The 15,193-nt window shown below is 47.4% G+C and overlaps 1 protein-coding gene across 3 annotated transcripts in view; it reads left to right on the forward strand.

The window, feature by feature from the left end:
- Srgap3 (SLIT-ROBO Rho GTPase activating protein 3) overlaps positions 1-15,193 on the forward strand; it is a 230,695-nt gene that overhangs the window by 103,812 nt on the left and 111,690 nt on the right. For all 3 annotated transcript variants that reach the window (XM_085840189.1, XM_021165145.3, XM_029478506.2), the window contains exon 2: positions 14,476-14,668. In XM_085840189.1, the coding sequence (XP_085696315.1) occupies positions 14,476-14,668 (193 nt within the window). The remainder of the gene's footprint in view (positions 1-14,475; positions 14,669-15,193) is intronic.

The raw sequence follows: 15,193 nt of genomic DNA on the forward strand, positions 1-15,193 counted from the left end.
ATAACTATAATTGTGCTACTTTTATGAACCATAATGTAAATATCTGATATGCAGGATATCTGATTTGTGACCCCCCTTTTGGGGGTGACTTCTCAAAAGGGGTTGCCACCCATAGATTGAGAACCGCTGCTCTAGCCTCTCCCAGAGGCCATATGCAACTAGGGCAAAATTGCTTATAACTGGTTGAGAGGAATGGCTGGATACTCAGGAGAGGGTCTCACAACCCCACCCTCTCCCCCACAAGAGACCATCAATGGTCAACAAACCCATTGGGATGATCTTTTGCAAGTGTGCCCAGCTAAACCCGGGAAATGGTGACACTGGTTTAAACTCTAATCCTGCACAACAATAATAAACATACCAAAAGGATTAAACCCATGTGTATATCTTTTGCTATTTAGGGAACTCTTTCTTTCTTTCTTTTTTTGAGACAGGGTTTTTCTGTGTAGCCCTGGCTGTCCTGGAACTCACTCTGTAGACCAGGCTGGGCTCGAACTCAGAAATCTGCCTGCCTCTGCCTCCCAAGTGCTGGGATTAAAGGTGTATGCCACCATGCCCTAGGGAACTCTTTCTTATATATGTAGGTACATATGTATATGTGTATATCCCATGCTCATATACATAGAAAACACAGTTTAAAACTTTATCACAGATCTTAGGTAGGTGTCATTAAGCCCAGTTTACAAGTGAGAGTGGTATCTTGCAGTACGGTGGGAACAAACAGAACTCTTTTTTTTTTTTTTTTGGTTTGGTTTTTTTCCGAGACAGAGTTTCTCTGTATAGCCCTGGCTGTCCTGGAACTCACTTTGTAGACCAGGCCTTGAACTCAGAAATCTGCCTGCCTCTGCCTCCCAAGTGCTGGGATTAAAGGCGTGCGCCACCACACCCGGTTTATGGGTTGAGTATGAGTGGGTCTGCTGTCAGATATATTTTGAATGTTCCCCTAAAGGTCCATGTGTTAAAATCATGGTCGGTCACTAGCCTGCAGCACTGTTGGAAAGTGGTAGAACCTTTACGGAGCAGGGCTTATGAAAGGAAAGTGTGTGTCCGACAATGGTATCAGGCCGCTGGACATTCCTGGTTCTCTTTTTCCTTCTTGATGCCATGTAGTTTGGAGAAGTTTCCTGTCTGGCACATCCCCTGCCACCACTGTATGCTTCCTTGCCCCTGATGACCCAAAGCTGCAGGCCAAGTGGTCATATACTGAGACCTTTTAATCCAGTGCTGGAGTAAACCTTTCCTCTTTTTAAATTGATTTGCCTCGGATATTTGTTACAATAACAGAAAGCCATGCAAGAGCAAGCCTTACCCGACTGTGGTACCCATGGATATTCCGGCCTCAGCGCTGAGGCTTTTAACCCATCAGCAAGCTGCTAGGCAGCTCGAATGGTTTGATGATGTTTTCCCAAGGCTTATCCTCAACGTTGCTCAGTTGGACTTTGAGGACGTGCTTAGCTGGAGCTCTTTTATTACGTCTTCACTCCGTCTAATCCCAGGGACAGAGAGAGTCCCCCGAAGGGTTTATTTTGAGGGTTCACTGATGGGCAGTAAGATTTGGTAATGGTGGGTGAGTGAGCTTGATTTATGGGAACTGTAGGTGATAATAATCAGGCACCACGTGCTCACCTCAGAAATCTAACCTGCATTCCTGTTGTGGAATGAATTTGGGGTTCCCTTTGAGGATCACCGCAGACTTTTACAGTGCTAAAAAGAAAACACAACATACACACTACACACCCCCACACACAGACGCACAGACATAAAAACACAGACAGAGAGACAGTGGGACACACACACACACACAGTGTGGGGAGAGAGAGAAAGAGAGAGAGAGAAAGACAGAGAGAGAGAGACAGAGAGAGAGTGAGAGAGACAGAGAGACAGAGAGAGACAGAGAGACAGAGAGACAGAGAGAGACAGAGAGAGACAGAGAGACAGAGAGAAGAAACCAGATCTTTTTTGTTTCTCCTTCTTTCCTTTCTGAAAACCAATCGGGAAGAAAGTGCGAAAGTGCACAGATGCCAGAACGAGAGAATGAGGTCATGGCTCATAATTCATGTGGCCTCCAGGAACATAAATCATGCAGCCTGCTGTAACCATTCCATGGGAAGTCTCTGGGAACAGTGGCCACAATATCCATAAAGTATTTGAGCTCCAGCATGAGCCTGGATAGCCTTCCAAGTGGCATCCTCATCAGAAGGTCAAGGAAAGGTATCCTTCGTCCTGTTACTGCCAGGTGAATGCACACGGGCTGGAGGCAGTGGGGAGCCACTCTGCTTCGGCTTCCTAGCCTTGTACGTGAAGGCCCCTGCACATTAAGCACATTTGAACTTGTGCTGTCAGATTGTGTTCTCTCACACTATTTTACCCCTAGAGGAGGCAACCACCCTACAGTGCTCAGCCATGCCTTTCCCAGGGCCCATTGATAGTTTGCAAAAGTTGATACGTCTCCTTATGTTAGAGGCATAATGTCTGTTGGGAAGAAGCTTTGGAAATTATAAACAAAACAAAACAAAACAAAAGCAAACAAACAAAGCAGAAAATGGAACATGAGTTTGCATGCTTCCTCCCTCAACCCAAATCTGACTAGGTGCCCATTTTTGTAAATAAAGTTCTATTGAAACAACTATGTACATTCATGTTTTTAGTTGTCTGTGGCTACTGTTGTCCTGTCTACTCCACTCTCCTCTTAGACTGTGTGCTGACTATTTACAGAGGTTCTCAGAATGGTGCAATGTCTATTGTATTTGTTTCCAAGGCTGCTGTGGCTACTTAAAACACACGTTTATTTTCTTTTGGATCTGGAAGCCAGGAATTCAAAATCTAATGCACTAGTGCAAATCTGAGTGTCAGCAGAGCTTGCTCCTATTAGAAGCTCAGGATGAGACTCTCTTCCTTGTCTCTTCTCGCTGGCGACTGGCATCCCTTGGTTTAAAGCCTCACCAGGAGTCTGTTTCATGGCTGCATTGCCTTCTCTTCTGTGCCCAAACTCCTTCTTCCTCTGTCCAGTAAAGACTGTACCACATGTATACCCAGGCCTTTGTGCTGCCTTAAGTGAGAGCGTGTGTTTGCCTTCCCTGTTGTGAACTAATGGTGCAGCCAATCACTGTTAACCCGGGTGACGGACAGGTATCCAGGGTGGCATTTTGTAGGATGATCTTAGGCGGCCCACAGGGACACAGCAGCCTCAGTGGCTCCCACAAAGGGACAGTTCTTCCCTTTTCAGCTTTCCCTCTACCTCTCTGATTACCTAACATAGTCTCTGCTTGCTTCCAGCATGTCTTCAACACTTCTCATCCCTGCCAACCCTCTTCTATCAAAAAAGAAAGCAGGTCTCGGGCTATAGAATCCTAGAGAACTCACTAGCCTTATATCGGCTGCATTTATTTTTATAGCCACCCCCTTTTCTACCAGTGGAAATACTAGAGAGCATCCCATAGAAATGAAAACGAGCTGGAGATGCAACTCAGAGGTAGAATATTCCCCCCAGCATCTGCGAACTCCTAGGTTCCATTCCTAGTACTGAAAAATAAGTTGAAAAAGCAACGATTTCAAGCCCGGCATGGTGGCGCACGCCTTTAATCCCAGCACTGGGGAGGCAGAGGCAGACGGATTTCTGAGTTTGAGGCCAGCCTGGTCTACAAAGTGAGTTCCAGGACAGCCAGGGCTATACAGAAAAACCCTGTCTTAAAAAGCCAAAAAACAAAACAAAACAAAACAACAAAACAAAACAAAACAAAACAAACAAAAAAAAAAGAGCCACAATTTAAAAATGTGAATTAAACCAGGTGTAGTGATGCACACCTTTCACCCCAGGAGACAGGCAAGCGAAGCTCTGTGAGTTCAAGGCCTGCCTGATTTACACAGTGAGTTCTAGGACAGCCAGAGCTATACAGTGAGAGACTCTGTCTCGAAACCCCCTCCTACAAATGAAACCAACCAACCAACCCATGAATTAAGTACGTATAGGGCAAGTCTTTCTTAGAGAGATCACCTGATGACAGCTGTGAGGTCTGTGACCGATCAGAAGCCTCCAGGCTGGCCGTCCCCTCTCTGCTTCCCACACAAAGTGAGGCATCCTGAATCCCAGGCCACAGCTGGATGCTCTCAGCGTTAACGACATCTCATTTTTTTCTCATTTCAATGCATCTGATCCTTTAGGGACCACTGGGCATCAGAGTCCTGAATATTAATCTCCTGTTGAGATTGATCACAGCCACTTTAACTCAGGGACTTGGGCAGGAGGAAGCCTGGCTTCTCCCTGCTTGTCCTTTGCCTTTCATTGAATATCTGGAAGTCAGGGAAATCTGATAGGGACTGGCTATTATTTGGACACAGCACAGGTGTTAGGGGAAACATTCTCTCCCACCTCATCAGATTTTGATGGCGTCTCTTTTGCTGACTGTTCCTTGCTTGCAGGAACTGCAGAACTGGATCTCCCTGCTTTGATGGATGTAGGGAGTGGGGATCTCTTATTCCTTATCTCCACAGATTTATATGAAATGCTAATTCTTGAGTGTGGGGGACTATGAGGGCCATATCACTTTCTTTTACATGGGGACGATCTTTATCATCAGTACAAAATAACCGTTATTATTTTATAATGCTAGCCCACAGAGCATGCCTCCTTTTGGGGTGGAGGTGAGGAGTGGAGCAGTAGTGTGGACTGTATTACTCAGTGCCTTCCCAGCTTATGTGTACCCCACTCCTCAGAAAGCTGCAAGTAGATGGGATTTGTTTCAACAAAGCCTCTGTAGTTTGTAGGCCTACATCATCTACTTCTCTAAAGGAATGGTGGAGGTAAGACTAGACTGATGGGTAGCATGTCTGACAGGTATTTGGGAAGCCTCTCTGGCACACGATATAAGACAGGTAGCCCAAAGATTCAAGTGTTAGGTGAAGCTAGGCAAGCTACCTCATGCCTATGCCTCTTTCTCCTCCGCGAAACGGAAAGCTGTCTCCCAAGGCTGTAGCATAGATTCATGGAAAACACTGAACTCCACAAATGCCTGCTTTTAATTCCCTCCAGTTTGCAAATGGGAAAACCACAGGCCAGAGATGAACTGGCTTGCTCGAGGTCACAGGACTTGACAGTGTCCAGGCCAAGCTCTGACTGAGTGCAGCCAAGTTTAACGTCAGACTCAGCTTTGGCTACGGTAGCACCCAGTGTCTCATTTATTCCAGATAGAGAAACAGCTTCATCTTGGAGCTGATTTCCTTCGAAGATTTGGGAGTCTGGCTAAACCCTTGCAGTACCTGGCAGAGCCTGTAAATTCCTTGCTCTTTTTCGGACCTCAGTTTTTTCACCAATGAAATGGTGCAATAACTATCTCTTCTTCCATGGTCAGAGTGGCAGTGCTGTTAACCTACCTGGCTTGGTAAAGACTAATGAAGGAAGATAGAGATCCTTGTTCAGAGGAAGGAGGGAGAGGAGATGATACAAAGTGCTAGGAGCCAGCTAGCCCGGACAGGGACAGAGATTCTGAAGGGACCAGCTCACAGAGAGGGTACTTTCCTGGTCTCTTGGGCTGCTCCCTGCTGCTCAAAGACAAAGCAGATGCATCTGGGCCTGGGCCTAGGTTGCCAGGGTAACTGCCTCAGCAGCTGCCTGGGACCTTGCAGCTGAGTCCCTTGATTGCCAGGGAGGCCACAGAGCTGGAGGGAATGGTCAGGGGGCTGCCAAAGGAAAGCTGCATCTCTGTGTAAGGGAGGCTGGAGAAAGGGTAGTCGTGGGATCATAGAACCCTCCAGTGGGGCTGTGGACAACTGACATGGAAGGGGACCCTGGGGAATTGCTTTGTGACCAGAGCCTTTGGTGCTCATTGTACATATGATGTTTCCTTCACTGCATCCCTACTATGTGCCAGGTCCTTTATGAAATGCTTTATGCACGTATCAACTCTCACCATTGACAGGCAGGTTTAGAAGCCAGCCAGGCTGGCTGTCCCCAGAGCCTCTGAGCATCTCCCCTTTTTACTATGTCAGGACACAGTCCCCTCCTAAGTGTCTGGCATGTTATTCTTAGTTTATTACTGGCAGCAACTCTGCGGGACAGGTAGAGTTACCTGTCCTCTACAGTGACTGGACACCCAAGATTTATAGTGTACCCCTGGTAAGGATAAGTAATTTTCAGTGACATTGGCTAGATGAATTGGCTGGCCACACCATTTCCTCTGGGGTTGGTAGGAGAGGACGAGGGACCTTGTCAGGATGCCTGGCTGTGGGCTGGGCAGTGAGGGTCTTCGTTAGCCTGTTTTTCCAGGAGTTTTCAGAACCCACTATCTGCTCCTGTCAGAGCACATGTGCACACATGGGAGCCATGGGAGCCAGTATGTCCTGCCCTTTCTGGGCTTCTGTTTCTATTCAGGGAAGTGGGTGTAATGAGTAAATTCTATTGAATCTTAAATGAGTGCTCTCCTAGTGATGAAATAGTCTACACTGTGCTTGCCGCAAGGCACACGTGAGTCTGAGAGCTCGGGAGACATGCGTGTGCTGGAGGAATGGACTGAATTTTAACAAAATTTAGGGCTAGGGGATGAGCCACCAGGTAAAGTGCTTGCTGTGCAAACATGAGGCTCAGGCAGCTTGCTAGAAGGGATGTAAAAGCCAGCAAGCTGCCTACCACTTCACTGCGCAGGAGGTGGAGAAGGGGCATCCCTGGAGGAAGTTAGCTGAGCATACTGGCTGAAATGGGGTGCTCTGGGTGCAGTGAGGCATCCTGACTCAATAAATAAGGTAAACCACAGTCCAGGAATACATCACACTTGGGTTTTCACATGTACCTCATATGTGTGTGAACATGTACACAGACATCATACATACATATGTGCAAAAACAACATAAAATTTAAATAGCCACCCATAGCTAGTCCCGACTGAGTTGGATGGTGTGGTGCTAACAGATGCCTAGCAGGGATCCAGGAGACTTCTCTGAGGTGTTTTTTTTTTTTTTTTCCAACAATACAGGGCTGTATGATCTCCATTTCACAAAGGAAACCTGTTCCAGCTCGAAGCTGACTAAGTGAACAGGTGATCCCCAAAGCCTGCTTTGCTGTCCCTCAAAGCCCAGGACCTCAAGAGGGCCTGTCCTCGAAGTCGGAATGCATTGTGATGGACAGGCCCAGGCATACCTCAGTGACAGCGGAGTGTAGGGTGGAGACAGGAAGCGCGGCATGGTCTCTGGAAGGGAAAGCAGTAAGGACTCCCCTGGGGGACACACCCTGATCCTATCTGTCCCTTAATCCCTGTGAGTTCTGGTTCTGGCCAAATCTCTTCTCCCAAGTCTTAGCTGATTCATCCACAGAACAGGGTGATAATACAAGCAGCCATTATCATGACGACCAGGAGAGATGCACACGGAGGTGAGACCCCCACCAGCTTGCCATCCTGACTAGCTCTGGGGAACTGAGATCGGGTACAGGGCATACAATCTTGCTGTTTGGGATGTTCAAACCATGAGAGGCCTTTTGGTGCCAGGGGTTTCAGGATGACCTCTTCATTCTCAAGACTAGGGGAGATCAGTTGGGAGCTGGGAGGTGCATTTAAAACTGCCTTTTTAGCTGGTATTCTGGTACCTGTTCATGACTCAAGGGATATCTGCAGGCTCGGGGCTGAGGCCTGCAGGCAAGCTGGCAGGCTTCCCCCTGCTAGACCTGTTCACCAGAGCTCAGCTTAGCATCAAGTTCTGGGTAGGGCTACTGTTTTCTTCTTTTTTCTTATGGAAAATGTCAACCAATAACAAGAGTGAGTAAGTAAAGCTAGCACTATCACACGCCCACCCTCCCCCACATCAGCCACAACAGCGAAGCTTCTAGCATTAACTCAGTCAGGGTCAGCTCTGCTTGACTTAAAACTTCCATCCTCTGTCACCCAGCTCAGGGTTAGGATGAAGCAAATCTAAGCAGCTGTGTGTGTGTGTGTGTGTGTGTGTGTGTGTGTGTGTGTGTGTGTGTGGTGTAAGTACCTTGCAGGTTACTTCTCTCCTGTCACCACGTGGGTTCCAAGGATTGATCTCAGGCTGTCAGGCTTGGTGGCAAGCCCCTATGCCTGCTGAGCCCTCTTCTCTCATCAGCCTGGCTCAGTAGTTTTGTACTAGGGTTTATGGGACTGAGCATGGATCCAGCTGGAGACGACCAGGTTAAACATTCATAAATTTGCCTTTTCTTTTTCTACGGAATGATACAGTCCTTTGGGGCGTTAGAGGTGGCTCAGTGGTTCAGAGCACTTGCTGCTCTTGCAGAGGACCGGGGTTCTGCTGCCAGCACCGTATGGGGGCTCACAACCACCTGTAGCTCTAGTTCCCAGGCGTCCATTGCTTTCTTCTGACCTCTGTGGGCAGGCAGCAGGCATGCACACGGTACACATATATAAATGCAGGCAAAACACTCATACAGATGAAAGAAATTAACTCAAAAATGTGAGAAAAGTGAGATTCCTGTTTTTTTTCCTCCTTATAAACCTAAAAAATTCTCCAAAAAAAATGATCTTTTTTTTTTTCTTTTTCTGCTTTTTGGGTGTTTTCGTTTTGTTTTGTTTTGTTTTGAGGCAGAGTTTCATTGTGTAGCCCTGATTGGTTGAAACTTGCTACATAGGTCAATCTGGCTTTAAACTCATAGAGGTAAGCCTGCCTTTGTATGCTTAGTGCTAGGATTAGAGGTGTGCACCATCACGAATTGCTTTTTTTTTTTTTTTGAAAAGATATTTTACCCAGATGAATTGAAGATGTGTGTTTATTCAGACACTTTCCTTCAGAGGTTTGTGACGGCTCTCTCATAGTTGCCCACACTAGGAAGCCCTCAACGAGGCCTTCAGTCGATAAGCAAATAAATGAAACCTGTACATTGGAATCCTATTCTATGGTAAAAGAACTGAACTGTCAAGTTAGAAAATGATATGGGAACATTGTAAATGTGTTGCAGAGAGGTGGAGCTGTTCAGGAGGGCTGCCTGCTGAAAGGGTCCAGCTCTAGACGGGTGGGGGGGGTGGGGGAGGAGGAGGCAGGAAAACTTACAGGGGGCGCTGAGAGGACAGGATGGGCACAGGAAGACGGGCAGAAAGGGTGATGACTAGGCAAACAAACCACAGGGGACTCTGAGGGCCACGAAACTGTGCTGCGTGGAGCGATAATGGTGACCCTGTCAATTACAGCCTTGTCTGAACCTTCAGAAGACAGAACACCAAGAGAGAACCTCAAAGTAAAATATGGGCTCAAAGCGAGAGTATATCTGGACTAGTTCTTCTGTGGTAACAAGTATAGTGGGCCAGTATAAATATCATCGAGAAGAGAAACGGTGCAGGGGCTGGGGGGTGGGAGGGAAGGGCGCTCTCTGTGCCTTCTGTTCAGGCTTTGGGCAAACCTGAATTTACTCCAGTGTTGTTTATTCATTAAGAAAAACTAGAATTCCTAATCCCGTGGATCTTCTTCTGCTTAGGAGGCTGTGGCTATGACATGGTGCGTGGGCCTGGTTATTGCTGTGGGTGGCAGCTTTGGTGAGACTCTGGCCTGGAGCGTGAGCTGGAACATGACTAGGTAGGGAGGCTGTGGATTCTTAGGCTCCGAATGCCAGAGACATAGGGTCTTTACCCTGTAAGCAGTGGGGGCTACTGAGAAGTGTATCAGGAGGGTCCGGAGATGAATGCTTCCTGGGCTGTAGGATTAGTCTCGCCTCTTCTCTGAGCTCCACATCCTTGAGTGTAGAGCCAGAAGGCAGCACTGAGTGGTCAGGGGCATTGTCTCCAGCCTAGCGGGTCTGAGGTCAAAGCCGGTCCCAACTTCCCAAGCCCTCCCTCCCTCTCCCTGCCTCACCCCCTTTGTTTTTCTGTCTCACTGTACCATGCTTTGGTTGGATACCTTCCCTCAGCGGGTGTGGGGGGGACATCTACTGCACAAGGCTGTGCCTGGGGAGCCGCTCCATTTGAATTAATTGGATTTTTTTTCCCTCTTTGAAATCTTCAAGAAGAAAAGCTCCTAGCAGCCCTGTGAAGGGGACACAGAACTCAGGAGACTGGGAACCAACTCCCCCGGGGGGGGGGGTCCTGAGCAGGGACAGGCTGCAGGGGGGAATGGAAGGGTGGTCTCTGATTACTACTAGACACCTTGACTTCCAGTTAGCCAGACTCAGAAGGTTCCCTGTGTGCCGCGATTTGGAGGCTCCAGCTGGCTGTGTGCATTGGGGGAGGTGTCTCTGCCCCTTCCAGACTGTCTCCTGTCATTACAGGATGATTTATGAGCTTTTCCGCTAAAACATGAGAACACTGGCAAGCCGACTCTGCCCTGCAGCCGTTCTAATAAGGGGCATCGTGTTATGCAGAGGACGCTGGGAAGGAAGATGGAGGACTTAGAAGCGGGTTGCCCTTTGTTTTGTTTTAACATGAAAAACACCGAGCTCTTAGTGGATTCCAGTCTATTGTGGTGTGTGGTGTCCAAAGCTGTATTGTCACTTTCTGAGGGATGTGAGTTTGATTCCTAGCTTGGCTTTGCTTTTAGGACCATAGCCTGATAGTGTCCTCTGAGCCACCACTCCCTCACTTACAGGGGTGAAGCTGGGGATACCAGCAGTTATTCTCCTTCTAGGGATGCTCTGTGGCTGACACGAGAGAAGCACCTGCAGACCATGAGCCCATGAAACGATAGCATCATCGAGATGATTCTAACAGGGGAGGGTCTGGATGATGGTAGGGGAATATGCAAAAGAGATTGTCCTGGCGATGTGTGTAATGACATTTCATCCATTTACACACACAGGCCTATGCACATGCCTGTGCGGCTGATGACAGTTCATAGAGTATAATGTGACCTTCACCAAGCCTCTGAGCTTACTTTACATGAAGCCTCTGTGCATCCTCTGTAGAAACTGATGGTGTGCAAGAGTATGTGTGTACATGTGTGTACAGTCTATGTGTATGTGTGTAAAACCTGATAGTGAGAGCCACACCAAGTGTGCATGGTGAGCATATACACGTGTATATGTGTATGTATATGTGGGGCATGTGAATATATGTGTACATGTGGTATGTGTATGCATGTGGTATATGTGTGTACATGTATTTATGTATGTGTACCACGTGTATGCATGTGGTATGAGCATGTATGTAAATGTGACATGTGTGTGTGTATGTGTGTGTGTGCATGCATGGCATGTGTAGCCATGTGACTTTTGCCTAAATGTATCTGGGATGTGAGGTTGGTAAAGAGTGTGTGGTTATCTAACCGCCATGTGACATGTTGCATATGTGGCATGCACTGTGGTCCTGTGTGTGAACTTTGTGTTCTTCTGTGTTTATATGTGTGCCTGTGTGTCACATGAGATCCTCATGTTCAGAGGCTTTGTGGGCTGCTGGATAGGTTCTGCTCTCCTGAGGGACCTGTTTTGTGCTGAGAGCCCACACTCAGAGCTTGGATTTCATTTGTAGGGGCCTCCGATAGGGCTTGCAAGAATGGTAACAACCGTCATCCAAAACCAGTTCTGGCAGTCTGTGAATCCAGGAGTCCCATGGTGCACTGGGGATGGTGGTGGAGCCAGTGGGTCCTCCAGGCCTCGCTGGAAGGAGACCCTCCTGCCAGGGCTACAGAGCAGCAGTGTGGGCCTTCTGCTGTCTACCCTCAGGATGAACCCAAAAGGCTCTGCTGTTCTACAGTTTGAGTTGACATATAAAGTGTTTCTGTCTAAGTGGAAGTAGTTAACAGAGGATGTATTTCTGCCATGTTTAAAAAATTAACATTTTAGAATAACATTACACCATTCTCTTCAAAGCAGAGCAAACCAAAGCTCAGTAACATTGCAATTAAAAAAGTTGTCTTTCCATGAACGCTTACGTCATCTAGAAGAATGCACAGAGGGGGTGCAGCTCCATTCATCGGACCCATGTACTGCTCGGATCAGGGTGTGTGGGCATGCTCAGACCCCAGAAGACAACCTTGAGTTCCTCTGGGTCCGCATCCCTCCAAAGATGACGACTTCTCTCTCTAACGCTGTAGACCACCTTTCCTGGTCTCATTTTTCTCGACTGATTCAGTAAACACAAGGTCCTTGCCTTTCACGACGATGCTGTATGCAGCCCTACTTTCTCACCGTGTAGCATTCCTCTCAACAATCTCACTTGAGAACACCACTTCTATTCTTATTGGACTTTTGGAGTTACTTCTAATGCTTCATTATTGACACTGACATTTTGGGGTATTTATCACGGAGTGGAATTGCCAGGACATAGGGAGACTTCTACAGTATGTCAGTAGTCTCAATTGTCCATTGGAGAGAACCTAAAACTCTTCATATCATTTTATCTTTCTGAATCCACAATTCCCTTCAATTTCCTTCACAGAATTTTTTCTTAATATTGTTTTATACTGAAAACTTATAAATTGATTATATTTCCTTTTAACCTATATATAAATTGAAATAGACATTTAGACTTTTGAAGTTATATTTTATTTATTTACTTACTATCTATTTATTTGAATTGTAGAGGGGTTGTAGTCCTTTGAATCTAGGAACTCTCTGTCTCTGTCTCTGTCTCTGTCTCTCTCTCTCTCCAACCTTCCTCTGTGTAGCCCTAGTTGTCCTGGAACTTGCTTTGTAGACCAGGCTGGACTTGAACTCACAGAGATCCATCTGCCTCTGCCTTCCAAATACTGGGATTAAAGGCATGAGCCACCAGGCCTGGTTCAAGGAAGGATTTCTTTCTTTTTTTTTTCTTCTTTTTTTATTAGATATTTTCTTTATATACATTTCAAATGCTATCCCGAAATTTCCCTATACCCTCCCTCTGCCCTGCTCCCCTACCCACCCACTCCCACTTCTTGGCCCTGGCATTCCCCTGTACAGGGACATAAAAAGTTTGCAATACCAATGGGCCTCTCTTCCCAATGATGGCCGACTGGGCCATCTTCTGCTACATATGCAGCTAGAGATATGAGCTCTGGGGGTACTGGTTAGTTCATATTGTTGTTCCTCCTATAGGGTTGCAGACCCCTTTAGCTCCTTGGGTACTTTCTCTAGCTTCTCCATTGGGGGCCCTGTGTTCCATCTTATAGATGACTGTGAGCATCCACTTCTGTATTTGCCAGGCACTGGCATGGCCTCATACGAGACAGCTATACCAGGGTCCCTTCATTCTAACATCAGTATTTGAAATTGTTCTTTTTGGGACACCCAGACATTTTGGCCATTTTGGGTACTTCCATCATAGTCTCTGAATGAATGCATCCTTAATTTTTCTTCAGGAAATAGAGAACAGGACCATTGAAAGGAGTGAGGTGGGAAAGGTGTGGCATTGTCTGGCAGAACTGGGGAGCGTATGGGGTGGACATAAGGTGCTCATGTGGACTCTCTCACACTTTGGTCTGCAGATCCCTTGAGAAGTCTTGTTGTATTCCCAGGTGGGTCTGTGCCAGTTTGCAGATACCCCTTTGATGGTGATGATGATGATGATGATGATGATGGGAAGGGGATGTTGAGCCATTCAAGGATGAGCTTGAGTGAAATGCAAAATTTGTGGAGTGTGGAAGGGGAATCCTGAACATCAGATCCATGCTAAAGATCTTTCTTTCTTTCTTTAGCTGGATGTAACCCATAGGCAGAGGGGAGCCTGGGGTATTTTTGAGAAGTACAAGTTGGGTGTCTTGCAGAGCTGGATCTGTTGAGGACCCAGGAAGGGGTTGTTGCACCTGAATGGTGGCAGTGATAATATTAGGACTTGACAAAACAATGGGCCATGACCTGTAGGATATCAGGTCACATTAAGATTGTCAGGGGTTGTAAGGACTCCAGTGAGATTTTTTTTTCCAGCTTGACTCCCAGCTTTTGAATGGTCCTCTGGGTGCCCAGACCCAGTGGGATCCATCAACACTTCCCCAAGTGTGGATGAGGCTCTTTCAGTGCTCCGTGAGATGTTTATACATGGAGCTTAGGGTGATAGAAAGCAGATCAGACATGACCCTGAGGACTGCTGGAACTCCAGATGCATTCTGATGCCCTCTGGGTCCTGCCTGCACTAGATGAGAAAAATCCAAACCCCTCTCCCTGAGCCACTTCCTTTTGGTTGACAAAGAACAAGTCTCTTGGGCGAGGCCTCTGGCCTTTTGGCAACCCCTAGTTGTAATATGTACATAGGATTTAAAAACTGTTGTTTTCATAGAACGTATTTCTGATATCCCAGGCTGTAAGGACCTCTCTCCCATTTCTGGAGCTTACTATATAGTGTTTTTGTCTAAGCAAACCGATTACACTGAGGAAAGTTAGTCAGTCCTCCAGTCATGTGGAGTAACAATGTAGCCAGTGGCCTGAGCAGTAGTCAGAAACATCAGCACGTCTTGGGGTGATTGGAATCTGGGAAACAGTAGGTTAGACTGTCTAGCAGAAAGTCCATGCCAAATCTCAGCATAGCAAAACTGGGGCTCTGGCTGGGCTCTGGGGAGGGTATGGGTCCACTGCTGTCTCCCACCATTTCCTGATGTTCGGTGCCTTGCCTCCCACAGAGATCCGCACGCAGCTGGTGGAGCAGTTCAAATGCCTGGAGCAGCAGTCCGAGTCGAGGCTGCAGCTGCTGCAAGACTTGCAGGAGTTCTTCCGCAGGAAAGCTGAGATCGAGCTGGAGTATTCCCGCAGCCTGGAGAAGCTGGCTGAGCGCTTCTCCTCCAAGATTCGCAGCTCCCGGGAGCACCAGTTCAAGTGAGAAGTTGGCTGCGGGTCCTGGGATGGAAAGGCAGAGCTGGGCAGGAGGGTTGTTGGGAGACGCAATTGGCGAAGGAGGTCAAAACTGGAGGAGGAAGTCAGGACTGGACCTTGACCTGCAAGGTTCTGCTAAGTCCCGCCAGGGTGCTGCAGCTTTCTCTTGACTCCAGGAGCTAGATGTTCTTCTGTATCAAGTAAAGGTAGAGATGGCTTCCATGCCGAAGGATGTTGTAGACCCGAGATGAGTGACTTGGGGCTGCATTTGTTTATGCCCAGCCGAGACTCAGCACCTCCTTTCAGCACATCCTGGCTTTATCTAGTTGGATTTTACTTGGGTACCAGCTCGCCCACCATGTCCTTAGAATGTCTTCTCATGGACTGGGTCCACAGACATCCCTCTTCCTTGCTGTGCTGGAGGACCTCAGTACTTAAACACTTTCCTACCTTATTATTTAAAACACAGAGTCCCCCCTACCCTAACTGGTCACACCCTGAGCTCTGGGTCCCAAGGCTTTCTTTCTG

The sequence above is a fragment of the Mus caroli genome, unplaced genomic scaffold (genome assembly GCF_978045245.1).
Source record: "Mus caroli unplaced genomic scaffold, Mus_caroli_1 scaffold_7, whole genome shotgun sequence".
Taxonomy (NCBI): Eukaryota; Metazoa; Chordata; class Mammalia; order Rodentia; family Muridae; genus Mus; species Mus caroli.